Source organism: Aphis gossypii, chromosome 2 (assembly GCF_020184175.1).
Source record: "Aphis gossypii isolate Hap1 chromosome 2, ASM2018417v2, whole genome shotgun sequence".
In the NCBI taxonomy this organism is placed as follows: domain Eukaryota; kingdom Metazoa; phylum Arthropoda; class Insecta; order Hemiptera; family Aphididae; genus Aphis; species Aphis gossypii.
In genome coordinates this window covers 1,303,021-1,320,830 of record NC_065531.1, presented here as the reverse complement: position 1 = coordinate 1,320,830, position 17,810 = coordinate 1,303,021, and the positions used below count along the sequence as shown (strand labels likewise).

General features: G+C 25.0%; 1 protein-coding gene across 1 annotated transcript; it reads right to left on the bottom strand.

Annotated features, from left to right (window-relative positions):
- Positions 1–1,578: 1,578 nt before the first annotated feature.
- Positions 1,579–11,669, bottom strand: LOC114131677 (protein Fer3-like). The gene is made up of 4 exons (XM_027996970.2): positions 11,506–11,669; positions 9,925–10,156; positions 9,229–9,395; positions 1,579–3,149 (listed from the first exon to the last, which is right to left on the bottom strand). Exons 2-4 carry the CDS (start codon positions 9,988–9,990, stop codon positions 2,777–2,779), a joined length of 606 nt encoding a protein of 201 aa, XP_027852771.1. The 5' UTR covers positions 9,991–10,156; positions 11,506–11,669; the 3' UTR covers positions 1,579–2,776.
- Positions 11,670–17,810: the final 6,141 nt, after the last annotated feature.

Genomic DNA, 17,810 nt, shown 5'->3' with positions numbered 1-17,810 from the left:
TCATAACTCCATTTATTTTATAAGACTTGTAAGGATAATATCTACAGTTTACAAGTATTTAATATTTTGATTTAATTTAATGTTTTGGTAAAATATTTAAAAAATATTATTTTTATTTCATTATTTTCAAGAACATCATAATTTTCAGAAACATTAACTTTACAAAATATCTTCAAATTTTTTTGAAAACAATTAAATAAATTTTTTTTGAATTGTTTACCAAAACATTAAATTAAATCAAAATATGGAATACTTGTAGTTACTGTCTTGTGTTACTATGAGTCTTATAAAATAAAAAGAGTTATGATACCTCCAGTATTTCAGAAGATATCGTAATTCGCAATGGGTAAATCCTCGTGAGGATGAAACACTGTACACAATTTACAAACTTGAATGTATTGTTTTTTTATAAAATATTTAGTCATTCTGTGTATGAATTGAGTGGGACACCAGGCAAAACTAGACCAATATTTTTGGGAATGCATGACTACTGACTAGTGTAGAGCTCACAGACAGCTTAGAACATAACTGCAGGTACCTACTTATTTTTTTCAATGTACAGTATAGAATAAAATATTTTAATTATTATTTTTGGGGATGTACAAGTCCCCTGTGTATCTTCTAATTGCGTTAACGGACGGAGACTTATTTAAAAAAATATATTGTTGTGTACTTCTTTTCTAATTAAATCCTATTAAATAAAACATTTAAATATTTAAGTACGCAGATTTTTTTAGATTTACATCTAATTTTTTACCAATTCACTAATAGTATTGTAAGATAAACGTATTTCATTTTTAAATATTTTATGCTACCTCTCAGAGTCTAGAGTCTAAACTATTGTGAAACTGTGAGAGTGTTCTCTAGAACAGCGTTTCTCAACCTGGGGGTTGCGATCATCTTAACCAAGGGTCACGTTGGTCAAAAATAATAAAAACACTGATTTACAAAATGAACCTTTTTATATAAATTTTTTAATTTTTTATTGAATAAAAAAAAAATTTATACCTGAGACAAGTTTAAATTAGGTTAGGAGTTAGGATGGTTAGGTACTTCACGTGGTATTTATAAATATATAGTTTCGAAATTTCGTGTGTTAATAAATTGTTTAATGATATATTGATATGATATTTTCATTGTTAAAATTTGTACTTAATAAACTTAATAATATAGATAGGATGGTTACGAAGTGGTTGATCATATTTTAAAGGTACTTATTTTGTAGATCGCGACACTAAAAAGGTTGGGAAACGCTGCTCTAGAATTACATTTGGTAATATTAAGACCAAGTACCTAATAATAGTGATTCTGTAGTTAGTTTCTGTTAATAGTTTCGGTTTTATGTTACCTAATACCTTATATACTTAAACAATAGCCAATACTCAGTGTAGTCACTAATAAATAAAAATTAAAAATTTTTTTTTTTTTGTTAAAATTAGAAATTAAAATTACTTAATATTAAAAATTGTGCTTACTCGTTTATCGTATTGTTTTATAATTTTAGAATTCTATACTTAAGAAATCTGATGAATAACTTGATTAAATCACCAAGATTTTAACAAGATAATTTTATCATCATAAATCGAAAACCATTACTTATTTATTTTTTAAAACAACACAATTACAAAATACATTTTGTAAAATACTTATGGCCTATGGGTACCTACTATAATGATATTGCGTAACATATACTTTCGGTGTTCCATAATTTTAATTAAGCTTTTTTCCAATTATTTTGAAAAGTATTGGCGATTTTTCACTTTCCCTTTTCTATTCTCAATCGAATATTTTTTACTATACTCCTAAGGTTTTGACAGACAAAAATACATGCGTCAACACGTCATTATAAAACTAATACATTAATATAGCTTCGTTCAGAATCTTAAATTGTCAGAAAAACTTTAAACGGTTTTATTTTGTCACCTTTAAATAATTATTATAATAACAAAATAATACAAATCATATTTTACAATAATTTATAAACGTATAAAGTGTGTACGCCTAATTACGAATAATATATTATAATGTAAACTTATATTTACACGACGAGGTGCATTTTTTTAAAATTCAGATTTCGACATCAAAACTTTTATCGTTATAATGTTTATTTTTTCCAAGTATTTAAATATTGAAAAACGTAGGTCATTGGTCAATGGTCATATTTACTTATTTCGTCATTCTCGTAATCTCATATCTAGTTACTAGATGAAGAGGTTATGATAATTTGGAGAGAACTAATGTTGAATAACTATCGTTAATCGTTATACATTGGAAATAGGTATACAGATCGATTTCGCACTCGCTGCAGCAGTGACGTATTTAGGGGGGCTAGAGAGGGCGATCGCCCTTGGCGGCATCACATTTTTATACAACCCATCTTCTGATAATGAAAATGAAAAATAACATGAATCAGTTAATATATTTTTTTCATTTTATTCTAAAAAGGATAACGATAATGAGTGGTCACGGAAAAGTAAGTTCCGACGCGCTCTTTACGTGTAAAAAGTCAAATAATCTTTTTTTGGATGTGGGGAGTGGGGGTGAAAAAACATAAGCACCCGGGTGCCAAATTTCTGAATACATCTCTGTGCTGCAGATAATAATACGAATAATTGTAGATTTCTGAAGGGCGGTACACAGCGGCCGACATGTATATAATATAAATTATATTAGATATGTATATATATATATATTGCACAGAATATGCGCAGCTTCTGGGTATTACGTGCCGCGAATGATGACTCATGGAATGTTCCTATACACCTTTACCATTCATCTAGACGGGCGGAATCAAAGAGTACGGTGCGTAGGGAATGTCGTGGTGTTGGGGCGGCAGAGCGTACGCCGCGGACGCGGGTGACTGGACAGCATCGCCACCTCCACCGGGCGACGGGGTAGACTGCAGCAGTTCGGTCATGAACCCGATGTACGTGATGGCCAGCCTGAGCGTTTCGATCCGGGACAGCCGTTTTTCGTACGCGAACGTGGGCACTTTGCGCCGAAGCTTGTCGAACGCCTCGTTCAGGTTGTACATGCGCCTGCGCTCGCGTATGTTGGCCGCCCGCCGTTGAGCCAGCGTGGCCACCCGCCGCCGAATTTTCTTCGACGACGCCATTGATGACGATTTTTGTGAACTTCCACTGCCACCCCTGAAACAATAACATATAATATAATACTGTGATATTATGACGACTCGTCCGAATCGATTTTCAACAATAATACAACATGGCCGATGCCGCGTATATAAATGCAACATTTCATTTATAGTAAAAACTTATAATATGTATGTTTATACTATTATTCTTCAAAGAAAATATTTGTATTTAGTTGTATTCTGTATCCTTATACTATATATTATTCATGATTTATAAAAAAAGACATCGTTAATTTTGTATATAAAAATTAAAACTCGGGACTCCTTGTCGGTTGCAAATTCAATTTTTTGTGAAAGATAAAGAAGGGGAAAATATCAATATAATCGGAACCAATCAAAACACTCATTATTAAATAACCCTTATTTTATACAAATCTTCATCTTTGATAGTTGTAATTTAATAATCATTAAACCTAGTTTATATACAAGTATAAAGTATAACTTTATAATTATTATATTTTAAATTGTAATAAAAATCTATCGGTTTTATAAAAAACGAATGTTATAGGAAAATATTAATAAACAATGATCGCTCTAATAATAGAATACCTACAAATGGTTTTTATGTAAAAAGTGACATAAAATTAATTTTTTGTGCAGTGTAACTTATCATTGAGTACTGAGTAAGAAACTTTAAAAGAATATTTTGATGAATTAAAATTGAATGATAAACCATCGCATGCATATAATATGAAAAAACGATTCTCAAAGAAATGGTCTGTCAGCCTAACAGCATTTAAATATATTGCTATTAATTATTATATAAATCTATAATATATAGGGCTCGGATTTTAAAGCATATAATAACTAATAAGCAACTAAAAAAGCACACGATTGTTTAAAAAAGCAAAAAAGAAGTATACCTACCTATACTTATTTATTTTTAAAAAAAGTGTGACCAAAAATTAACACGAACTAGTTATAAAAATAAATTAAAAATTTTGAAAAATTATAATTTAAATTAAAAAAAAGAATTAACTATGTACCATGTATTTCCCTAGATTTGCAGAAGTGAAACTGACTCCATATTGTCTGACAGAATATTTAACATTATAGAAAACGAACTTTTTACATCCACTGTAGTGATTGGTGTATACTCATAGTTTATACGAGAGGTTTCAAATTACAACACTAAATCTTAAATTTTGAAATGGTCGATAACGATGTTAAAGGCATAATGACCGTATAGGTACTGTAGAACGTAGGCTATAATATGTAGATCGACAATCTATACGTTTTATGTATTTAATAATCAAGCCGATAACGAAAACAATAATAATCTAATACAACCATTTAGTCCGCATTCTGGGATTTTACATTTCTTATTAATTCAACTTTTTATTATTACTATAGTAGCATAATTAACATATAAAAATTCTACAGCTGAAATAACTGAAAAAAGCAATAAAAGCATTAATAAATAAAAAAAAAGCAGAAAAACAAAAATAAATTGGTTTATTTGAAATCAGAATGACGTGAAACGAATATACATATATATAAACATTAAATTTCTATCTCATACATAAAGAAAGAAGCATACGCTTTAAAATTCGAACTCTATATTATATTACTATTAGTAATACAGTATGCTTCTTTAAACTATAAATATTAGATAACAAAAAAAAAATATCTAAATGATTTGAAAATGTTGTGTATGCCTATACAAAATATAATATTATACGCCTAAGTAAAAGTTTAAAAACTATGAAAAATATTTTTAAATTATAGCAATATTTTATTCAATATTTTATCATTATTTCATAATATATATTAATGTTTTAGAAAAAATTTCTTATCAAATTTCCAGTCAAAATAAAGTTTTTCTAAAAAAATATTTTATTATTTATCGGTTTTTAAGTTTTTTTACAGTTTTTTAATAACTACATACCTGTACATTTTAAATTTTATATTTTGAAGCCAAATAATTTTCGGAGTATTTCATCAATATAGAAAAAAAAATTTGTACGAGTAATTCATGAGTTATAACTTATTAATATTTAAGGTACTAGGCAGGTATAATTAACCAGTGGTCAGCAACCTTTATGGGAATGCATTCGAAAATTAAAAAAGTTTCATGGACTATATATCAGACAAAAATAATGGAATAAATCCAACTTATAAAGTAAAGGTGATTGTCTGAATTTTAAAGTATTCGTACTTTTACCGTAACATATATGACTTATTATATATTATATATATGGCCTTTATATAAAATACATATAAGAAAGCGTAGAAAACTTAGTTATTCTTTAGTTTCTTTTCCCCGATTATTGTAAGAAAAGTTTGGAGAATTTTTCGCATTTGTTTCTCTAAAGAACTATTTTAAAATCAAAAACCCCATTTTAAATTTGATACTTTTTACTGCCTCTCTACCCCCCCCCCTCCCAAAAAAAAAGCTAATAACTGACGAAAAAAAACAACACATATCATTGTAAAATTAATACATTAATTTCTGTTGACTGTTATTATACTATATAATACATTTTAGGGCATTTTCTTAGTTTTTAGAGCATTTTTCACAATTTGTTCATAAAATGAACGAAAATTGTTGCGATTAACAAGATATTTTCGGCTAACTACCGACGCGCCACGGTACGATTTATAAATTATATAGCATGACAATCGATTATCGTCGATAACAATTTTATCATAACTAGGACTTTCCGCTTAAATTATCGCCGTTTTATACTTATTGGCTAATACCTATGTACTAGCAAAAACAAGTTAAAATATTGAACGATTTTTTTTTTTAATTATTATTTTATTATGCTTGATTAAGAAAACAGAAATACAACAAAACAAAACAAGTAACAACGTAAAATAACAAAAATTAATTATACAATTTTTTTTAAATTTTTTATTAATTTTAAGTCATTTTTGCATTTTTTTTAAGGGCATTTTTTTTAGATTTTTTAGGGCATTAAAATCCCAGCCCCAGTTATAACTATAGACTACTATATATATGAAAAGAATATGCATAGTTTAGTACTATAGTGTGTACATATTGTTACTATAGCTAGTAATTTATTTTACTACTATATGGTTATATGGTAAATTGGTTTAATTTTTGACGAATCTTGCATTTATTATATCATTTATATTTAATACATTTATATTATTATTAGGGTCATATTTAAGCACGGACAAAATAGACATTTGTCCTGGCCTACGTGGCCAAGGGGCCTACCGATGACTATCACTAACTATGTAATATTATATACTAATATATTATTTTGTTGAAATAAAAATTTATTTTTTATTTTTTCCTGGGCCATATATTTGGTAAATCAGGCTCTGATTATTATAATTAACTTTGAGTAAATATCACCTTACCGTAAAATAAGTAAATGGTATAGATATTTTATTTATTACAGTGACGTATCCACGATTTTTCTTCGGGGGAGGCCATCAATTTTTTCACAGCGGTGGTTTACTTAGGTTCTTCCATAAGTGTAACATGCAGATGCCGAAGTATTTAATTAATATACAACTAATAAAAAAACGTTGATAATTTAAAATCAGTAAAATATAATTTAAGACTTTTGTAACGTTTTTCATAGACCATTAAAATAATTTATCATTTTTTTTTTAAATTTCGTGGAGGGTTGCAGCCCCTTCAACCCCTCCCCTAGCTATGCCAATTATTTTATATGTATAATAGCTTCAAATTGTTTTTGAATTATAACAAAATAATTAACATCAGTATTTTTCATTGTAATATATCTAATTTTCCCCAAATTTGAACTTTAAATGTCTGAAAAAAATTTAGAATGTGTAAGTAGATTATTATTTTATTGTTCACTTGAAATCAAGTGTTATAATATGTCACCACATATAATTGGCATTAAATGAGTAAATAATAAACTATTGTATGTACGAAAAATAATTTTGAGTGAAGATAGTCTGTACCTATTATTAAATTTATTTCATTATTTATTTATAATGTTATTATAGTTATTTATTTTACTGTTTGTAATAAAATAGGCATGATACCTTAAATTAATCTTAATATTTTTAATATATATAGTATAGTAAAGTATAATAATATAGATACCTACCTATGTGAAAATTTCCCTACAAATATATTTGAATTCCAGAAAAATAACTAAAATCATTGTTCTTTAATTAAATCAATTAAAATTTTATGTTTATCGAACTTCAAATGTCTATTGTCTATAAAGAAAATCATGTTTTTAAATTTTTTAAATTTTTTGGTGACAAAATAAAATACTAATGAACGAAGGATTTTGCGTTCAATTTTTAAGACTTTGCTATAAAAATTTAAGATCTTATAAATTTTTACTACGAGTTCAAAATAAATTACGAATATTGATGTTTTATGTCAATATTATAAATTTAATTAATATTATTATTTATTTTATATAAATATACTATAGCATAATATAGGTTTATAACATAAACGCAATAATAATGCGATATAGGTACTTACCTACCTATTTAGTATCTATGGTCTATATTAATAAAGAAATAATTTTTCTAAGTAATTATTACCTACTATTTACATTGTACATGTCTATAAAATGATTAGAATGAATATATCATAATATGTATGTGATATACAAAGAATTATTTGTTTGTTTTTAAATTTTAAATTTATTAAAATTTACTGATATATTATATATACTTACATTTTAAAATTTGTTTTATAATTATATAAAACATGGGTATAAGTATAAAGTATAAAATATTACAAATAATTTCAGTTGTATAGTAAATAATGTAGTTTATAGAGGTATATAATATTATTATCTCTATAGAATGTAACTATATGTAATTCTTTGCTTATCTCACTTATGTCTTATTATGTCATATTTCATATTAATACACTTGTGTTTCTATTGTTTCATTTGTTTGATTTATAATAATAATAATAATTAATTAATTAACTACAAGTATTGAAGATGATTCATATTCAAAATATTAAAAAACAAATTTAGTGATACCCTATTACTTATTTAAATAATCAAATAAAACTGCTTGATTCGGAATTTTAAACAATAAAGTGACATAAATGCAGAACAATGAATACATCTTCAAACAGTTACCTACCTAAACCAAGGTCCACTATCCACATACAGTTCATGCATAATCTACTTACATACTTTTACTTTATGTATCATTTTTTACAAGAAATATTTAATACATACGTTTATTTTAAAAGACACATACTTATAACTTTGGAGTCTTAAATAAAGTTTTAATTCACTGATATTACCCTCTCCTTAAAAATCGTGTCATTCAAATAATTATTTAGTTTAAGAACTTAATAGAAATAAAAGTGAATGTTTAATTTTTTTTTCATTTCTAATATTCTAGAAACTTAGTTTTATTATTTTACCAGTCATTTTCTTATACTACTATTTTTATCATACTAAATATTTTATAAAGTTTAAAATAATGAATTAAACAAGCCACTATAAATAATTATATGATCTATATAAATCTATATATAAATCCTATAAAGTATAAATGAGTATTGTAACATTTGGTACCAGCTATATATTATATATTGTTTTAAGTTTATAGGTATTGTTATGCTCAATAATGGTATCTAGTTTATGATTTCGTCTTTTTAGCGCCTGTGAAAGTACCACGCAAATTATGATATCTAATATTTGAAAATAAAATAATTTTAAACTTTCAGTTATTGTGATCTTTAGGTAATACAATTTTTTGAACATGATAACAAAAATGAAATAAAGTTGATAAAATATGTATAAAAAATAATAGATTACTAATACTGGACAATAGGTTAAGTAAAACCACCGAGTGTATCGCCTCTAAATACCTTAAAAATTTCCCCATATAGTGATGGTATCTCTTACTACTAGCTTTGTAAATACAGCTTTTCTTACCTAATAATTTATATAAATGTACAAAAAAACCAATGCATTCACACATATTAAATACTGTTATAGTATGTTATGTATGTTTTTCGTACATGGTGTACTCAAGACTATATTTTGACATAAAATTATCACAAAAAAATAGATATAATAGTATGCGGTAGACAGAATTGGTATTGTATATATAATTGAATTATGATGTATTACCTGGGTACAGCATTTTGAGTTATACTCTGTTGCTGAGCATGGTTATGCGGATTTGGCCACATTTGAGATACTGTAGACGAGTGTTGGTGAATATGGTGGTGGTGTAAATGATGATGGTGATGATAAAGATGAGCATCCGGCCAACATTCATCATAACTTTGACTATCCTGTTAATGTTCAATACAATACAAGGTATTATTGTAATAATAAATTATAATATTATACATTTATAGATAATTCAGATTAGGCCAATTATGTTATCACATTCCATAGCAATTTATAAGAAGATTAATCGTTATTATTTATTAATATAATATCAAGACATTAAGCAATATAGGGCTTTATACATATCCCCAAAGGATTAAAAATCCCGAAAATAAATCATGAGTATTATTAAGTATATACAAGGGCATATGATTTTAAAAAAGTTTTAAAAATGTATTTAAATTAAAAAAAAAATGTTAATATAATAAAAGAAGAACTGAATCGATATGTCCTTACCTTAATTTAAGATAGGTATATAAAACTATATAATTCAGCATAAATGATACCTACCTCATAACTAGTTACGGTCTACGTATGTTAAAATTTTATACAAGTAAAAACTAACTATAGAAAAGTTTTAAAAATATTTATTTTTTTGCATTAACAACTATATTAATTATTCTAGATATTTGTTAAAAAATGCCTACTTACTGTATTCGTCAAACTTGAATCCCAAGTGGGTGTATGACCCGTAGTCACAAATCCGTTGCTCATCATTGTGCAGTACTTTTGAATATGAGAGAAAATACATCGAGTTTACCGGGGGCGTATTTCCCCTTTTGTAAAAGCATGATATTGGTCCATGGAACAACCAATGGTAACGCAAGCAGATGTTGGTCCGTTTCATCCCTCTCGCTATATTGAAATATTATTTTGTATAATTCTGTATAAAATCATAAAAAATTTCAACTATAAATGCATTGCCTGAGTTGTTGATAATAATAAAAAAAAATTCGTACGGTATTACGTTTTTGGTGCATTTTAGTACATACCTTTATTAACTTACTGCATAAAATATGAATAAGTATAAAACATTTGAAAAAAGATATTTTTATTATAACGTATACCTTTATTATCCTTAATCGTATTATCTGTTATCCATAGTTATAGATATTAAACTAACATGTTTATATAACCTTTAAAATTTAATAATTTTAAACTAAAAATATTTCAAACTATTTTATACATTTAAAATGCTTAAATTCAATCTATAAATATTTTATGTTTCGTAGACTATAGAAAATGATGATTTAAGTAACCATGATATATTTCAAGTTTCTATGACTTGTAATTTTTAAATTAGATACAAAAAAACTGATATTGTTATTTTACGTCAGAATATCTAATTTTGTCAAATTCACCAACAACAATATGTGGCTACACAGCTATGTGATTCTTATAATAACAATAAAAATATAATACAACCAAAGTTTAAGAATTTATCTTATAATTTTAATCAATAGCTTTAAATCAGGCAGTTAACCATCACCGGACCAACATTTATAAATTTATTTATAAGTGAGATTAAAAACCAGCATCAAAACTTTGAATTAGATACTTACATATTTTCTCATAAAGTATAGGAGAAATCAAATTAAAAATCTTACTTACAATTTTGAGAGCTCAAAGAACAGTTAACAAATTTGAAAGAAAGGTAGATACATAAAATATAGTATATTTTATATACATGTATCATATAAGTATAAATTATACTTCCTGTTAAGAGAAAATGGAATTACTCTAATATTGTGTAGTTTGATACAATTATTTATTGATAAAGGTATATGATAATCTTATACGTATATTCATATAAGTACCTATATAGTATATATATTATTATATACTTATGAGTTATGATGAATTTAAAATTAATTTTTAAGACTAATGTATTAAAATTATATATGTCATGCATTTTAACTATAATTAAATAGTTTACACATTTTTGTGATTTTGATCAATTTATTAAACATAATATAGAAAAACTATCATACTGTCTAGTGTCTACATAGTTGCTCATGTTGTCCTTATCGTAATTAAATAAAAGTACAAACGTCGAAGAGCATATTGATATATATTTTTAAGCCTTTTTATCTTACCAAATTACATGAATTAAAATTTTAAACTTAATAGACTAAAAAAAGATTAAAGAATTTTAACTATGTTGTATCTACAAAATAAACTAAAAATTCTTTCTTTTATTAGAAAAACTTAATTTATAAACGAACTACTTACTTAATTTTTGTAAATGCCGAATGACATTTTTCAATGAACAGAAAATTACACTACTCTTACCTAGTTACTATTGAAGTTAATTTATTAACATGCCTATTATGAAAGATCTATAAGTACTAGCTGAAGTATAGAAATTGTCCTTCTTAATCTGTATCTACATAAGCCAATAATTAATAAGCACTGAATGTTCGTTTTTCTTTTTCAAGAAAATAAATAAATAAATAAATATTACAAGAAAGATAAAATTAATTGGACGCAATAAACATAGAATGTGACATAACGTCATGATTAGATTATTAAAATAACATCAATAACTTTACATGAATAAAATCTGGAAAAATCCATCTAAAAAATTATCTAATTATGAAGAATTATAGGTAGCAAATTATTACGACTACTGTCTACCGACATATATATATATATATATATATATATATATGATGTAGAAATGTATATTGTGTTGTTATTACATGATAATACATTATAATACATTATAAAATATAAATGGTAAGTGCATATATTTAAATTCAATTTTAGATTCCAAGCAAAGCGATGAATGGTATTGATTTTATTAAGATATGTTTTTTGTGTGTGTCTGTGTACGCGATAAGTAATAAAAAAACTTCGAAACTTTGGAGATTGGAGGTGCATGGTATTGTATAGCAAATCGGATTCGGCTTGTACTTTAAAGTTTATGAAGAGTTCAAAATTAAAAATTCTGTGTATTTTTTTTACAGTCAGAAATAACTAACAAAAAATTAAAGAAAAACGGAAATTTTAATTTATTGAATTTAAATTCAATAGTATTATTAAAATAATTGTTGTGTATAACTTTTATGTATATTTTTCAATGTAATATTAAACAGAATAAATATTAAAAATATCTAGATTAATTTTAAGATAATATTATCTACCTATAGCGTGGACTTAATCAGTCTATTTTAATGTAAGGTGTTTTGATTCAAAAGTTAATAACAATATTTTGTAATAATAATATGGTATAACATAGCTACACAAAAAAAATATATTATCATGAAATATACTTAGTGATAAAAACTGATAGACGGTTTCCAATCACTATCATTTTTCGTATACATCATTGAATTTGAATTTAACATACCTATTATAGTGAATCACTCAACACTTAATGTACAACAGAGCGGTAATTTTTGTTGTACCGAACGATTTTTTTTTATTTTAAGAGCGCGCGGACAGTTTGTTTAATTTACCCCTATAACTACTGCGGTTAACGAGGTTGCTATCAACTATATAAATTATAATAATCAACTTTTAAACTTCTATAAGGCATATGGGTTTATAAATAAGTATTGTGCCCATTTTAAGTTATAACTTATATTAAACAATTGTATATTATTTAGTTTTTTCGTCTATTAAAGTGGGTAGAGGTAATCTTTTAAAAATATTTGCTGTTCTTAAACAAGATGATCAGTATTGAGTAGCCTATGATAAGTACCTGTATCTAATAATTGCAAATAATAATTTTTACAAAATTACAATTTGTGTTGCTCTAATTGTTTAGACTTTTTACTTTCTTAAGCATCAATTTTCAAAAATTCCAAAGCAGAATTATTTTTTATTCTTTATATATTTACATACTCGATTAATATTCAATTTTACTCATAAGAATTTCAACAAAAAAAGTTATGCTTAAGAATATAAAGCTAAAGTAATATTGCATACAAAAAATTAAAATATAATAAGTAATAAAAATAAAAACTAAGAAAAAAATGTAAGAACTTTAAATTATAAAACCAAATAGTTTATAATTAGTATAAATGTTAAACATTTTTATACAACGTAAACTAATGAAACTTATCAATATATTTTAGCAAAAAAAGTAATTTCAATTATTACGATTTACGACAGCAGTAAATATTATGAGATGATGTATGATATATGAGTTGTATAATATATAAATCCTTCTTTTAATTCTGTGTGTGTATATATATATGTATATAATAATATATTAAGCGCTAGCAAATTATTTAATTTGTTACGGCATCAGTCGTGTGTCGAAACGTATGTCAAATTTAATAAATATTTTGCTAAATTAGGGTATTCGCTCCAAGTCTCCCTATATATTTTGATTTGTTCAATAACACTATAACCCTCCGTTTAACCACGTGTTATGATATACGATTAGCATTACACCCCTAGTTGACTCCAGTAGCATCTGCCTTATCCTTTTCATATATTGTTTTTATCAAGTGTATTACAGTATCCCTTCATATGGTTTTTTTTTATAGATTATTGAATATTATAATATAATATATATAAAAAATAACTAAAACTGAAATACTAATTCTCAATGAGATTCTAAAAATGATAGAATATTAAGTAATGATTAATGTCATAAAATATATAGCCATTTATAACTCATAAACCACGCGTATATCACAAGATGTAATATTTTGTTTATATTAAAGTTTGTGTTAAGTACTTAAAATATTTCATTAACTTTACGTCTGAAATTTCTAGTATACGTTTTAAATTTAACTAAAATTGAATTGAAAATACACATATTTCAACGATAATATGATAATGTTTAATATTTATGATTTATGAATAAATAAAGTTAACCGTTCACTTGTTTGTTACCATAGCTAAATGATTTCATATATATAACAGTATCACACGCTTGAAGTTATTATTTCCCCTCTTGCCAATATGCACGGTCTATTGTTACTTATTATATTGTGTTGCCTTTATTAATTTTATTAAAATAATGCAATACACCGTGATCTCAATACTTAATATTTAGTTGAGCGTAGAACGATATTATTATACGCCCATACAAAATTAATAAATATTTATGACGTCAACTACATTTTACGTATCAAAGATATTTTAATAGTAGAGATCTTTAAACTTTCTTTAATATATTATGAATGATATTATTTTTATTTAGTATTACACTATAAAATAACACATACTTAAAGCCTTAACTGCTTAAAGCTCAAAGTATATAGAGTACCTATTGGCTATTTGAATAAATTTATCAAAATATAAATAAAATTATAATATACACTATATATACTATATAATGTAGTATAATTATTATACATAATTCTTAAATATAATATTCCTGATTAACATGTGTATTGTATTATCAAATATATATTGCAAGTTCCTTGCAGGATCTTTCAACGCCCTGTGTATGCACACTTGTTAAGGGGTCAATATAATTGTCTTGATGGTTAACAGTTTCATGAATAGTTCATTCTTCTGTTAAACATCCGTACGAGCACACTAATATTATCAACTAATAATGATTTTTATTAATTATATACCAATTATTATCGGAGATGAAATATAACTTTAACGATAAATCACCGAAAAAGAACTGGACAGTAATAATGTAAATTACAGATAAAGCGTATAGGTATAACTATGTGATAGATCGCACGCTACATTAGTACAGCAGGTTTTGCAAACATTTAATATGTATTATTTAATTATTTCAATCCAAAAAAACTAATTAAAATATTGATAAAAATACAATTCTAATATCTAAATGATTAATAGCATTAAAAAAAAAAAATCCAAAATTGTATAATGATTAATTTTTATGCGTCAATCATATATTTTTTTACAAAAATAGATATATATTTTTATTTTTAAATGTTTTTTAAATTCTGTAGGCTATAAGTCATTAAAATGAATGGAATTATTTTATACTTTGAGTAAATTTATTTGTCAAAAAGAAAAATTAATAGAAAAAAATACTTCCAATAATTCAATCATATATTATGATTATAATTTATTATAATATAGGTATAGTCTTCTTCAAATAATCAAATACCTAACGTAGAATACTATACCTACTGTATTTATAATAAAAAAAATTATTTGATTTGTTTGGTTGTTATTCGATGGACATGTATAAATCAAAAATAATTAATGTTTATTTATAGAGTTTATTTTTTAATTACTTTTGTTTATATTTCCTTCATATCCGAACCCTTTTAAATAAATAGTATTAATCACCCAAAAATAGGTAAGTTATACAAGTTACTAATAAATTAATGGTACCTATGTCCTATATTATATTATATTATTAATACGTTCACATAACTATTTTTTTGCTAAAAAATAAATAATATATGAAACAATAATAACTACTTTTAAATGAGTAAAAATGTACCTATATTCATTATCACCATCTATTACTGTTATACAATGTAAATAACAGCTTAGTTTGTTAAAAGTTTAAATATTTTTATTTATGATATATTTTTTATAATTTTTGTTTATACTCTATGAACGATTAATAAATTACCTATCAGTGTTTTGGTATGTACAATGCACATTATTTTAATTATGAATAATGATATACCTACCTAATCTATAATTTTGTTTCTTGCGTGATTTTTCGTCATATAAATTTAACTATTTAAACTTCAACATGAAAGTACCTTTGGACTTTGATGTATAAACACGTGATATACTATTAGTAAATATTATGATTTTATAATTCCGTATAAGTAAACATTAAATGGACCCGTGGCTATTTACAAATGCGTTGTTAAATCAATGACAGGTGTTATGCGTAAATAATCACGTGCAAGGGGTTAGGTTATATACCTACTTATATAGGTAAATATTAATTATGATTATTACTTCATGAATTATGGTACATAAATAAGTTAACACATACCAATGATTAATCAAACAGAAATTAGATAATAATAACACTTCATTAATAAAGGATTATCATAAAAAAAAAAATAAAAACCTGTTCGGTGTTATACTGTTTATAGTATACTGCGTAGTACATTGATACAGTTTTAAGGTTAAAATTAATAGATCCATAATAACTGATTTAAAGTAATTTATAAAATTTATCACATATGATATATTTGTATATAAAAGTGTAAAAATACAGCCAAAATAGCAGTTTTTTGTATGAGAAATGTATCAACAATTTCAAGTAGGTATCTCTATAAATTGCTCAACAACTAAAAATTAGTGTCGAAATTGGAATCAATTTGTGTTGATACAGAGGAATATTTAAACAACTTTTTTCGACAAATGCAATACATCCAAAAAACATTTTTTATAGAATAAAATTAAAAATAATTAATAATATTTCATAATGCGTTAGTAAATATGTTAGTTAGCATTATAATGTTAAATTGTCGACATAAAATTAACAAATTTGTTATTTCAAATTAAATCATAATAAAAGTTCTATTATAGGAAACTTCTCTAATTTTTTTAATAGATGCGTGTGTGCCAAACATTCACTCATCAACAACGGTCCAAATTGATTAAAGTTATGCTTTTATGCCTCATCATTGAACAATTATACTATTACAGTATTAAACTATTACCTAACTTATTTAACTACTCTTAAAAGTTAAAACTAACACAATGTCATCTATAAGTTATAAGCAGTTATAGCTATAAACTCTTCATCCTTAACTTATCGTGTTTTATGAGTAGAACATGCGTATATTTTAGATTTTCTGGCGGTGTACTGCGGTGAAGAACGATCATTTTAAACCATCGTCCACCAGGTAACTATAATGATTCGAATATGGTTTACTAGTAATGATGATGTACTTGTAGCCATATTTAAAATGGCTAATATTATACTTATTTTATATAGGCTGAAGTATGTTGTATTCTTAATAATTTCTTAAAAAAATCTTATTATAAATATTTAGTGAATATGTCAAGCATCTTACCATTATACCCACCTATTCATTTTTGAATTACAATAAAAGAACAAAATCGATTTTGATTTTTATAACTCATGTTGCGTAAATATTCTTCCGAATTTTTATTAGCTTTTCTACCATATTTTGCTACCAGAAATTCGAGAATTTTAATTCAAAATAGAATTGAATTTATTGAATTTGAATAAATGTATTTTTGTACTAGAGATAAGCTATTGATGAAAGTAACACTATCTAATTTATATAAATTATTGATATAGAAAAAAAACACAGATGGTATCAAACAAAACATTATTTTTAAACACTTTAGACACTAAGTAATATTTTTGCTGGTAAATAAAAACCATACTTCGAACATAGTGTTTATAAATGTACAGTAATTTATACGACACAAACTATAAGTAATACTAGTTTTGATATACAAATAACTGAAATAACCAGGGTTGGGATTTTATAGCACTTAAAATTGCATAAATATGCGCTATAATATGACTTAAAATAAGTCATATTTAACAAAATAAGGAAATCTTACAGTAGAAATCGACAAAAAAGTCCCAATTAAATAAGCAGATAATAAAAATTAAAACCAAGTACCTAATTCGA

Coding starts and splice junctions, on each gene's coding strand:
- LOC114131677 (XM_027996970.2), bottom strand. CDS start 9,990: ATGATGAGCAACGGATTTGTGACTACGGGTCATACACCCACTTGGGAT. Junction 9,396..9,924: donor ATTCAAGTTTGACGAATACA/GTAAGTAGGCAT, acceptor GAACATTAACAG/GATAGTCAAAGTTATGATGA. Junction 3,150..9,228: donor ACTCAAAATGCTGTACCCAG/GTAATACATCAT, acceptor TTATTGTTTCAG/GGGTGGCAGTGGAAGTTCAC.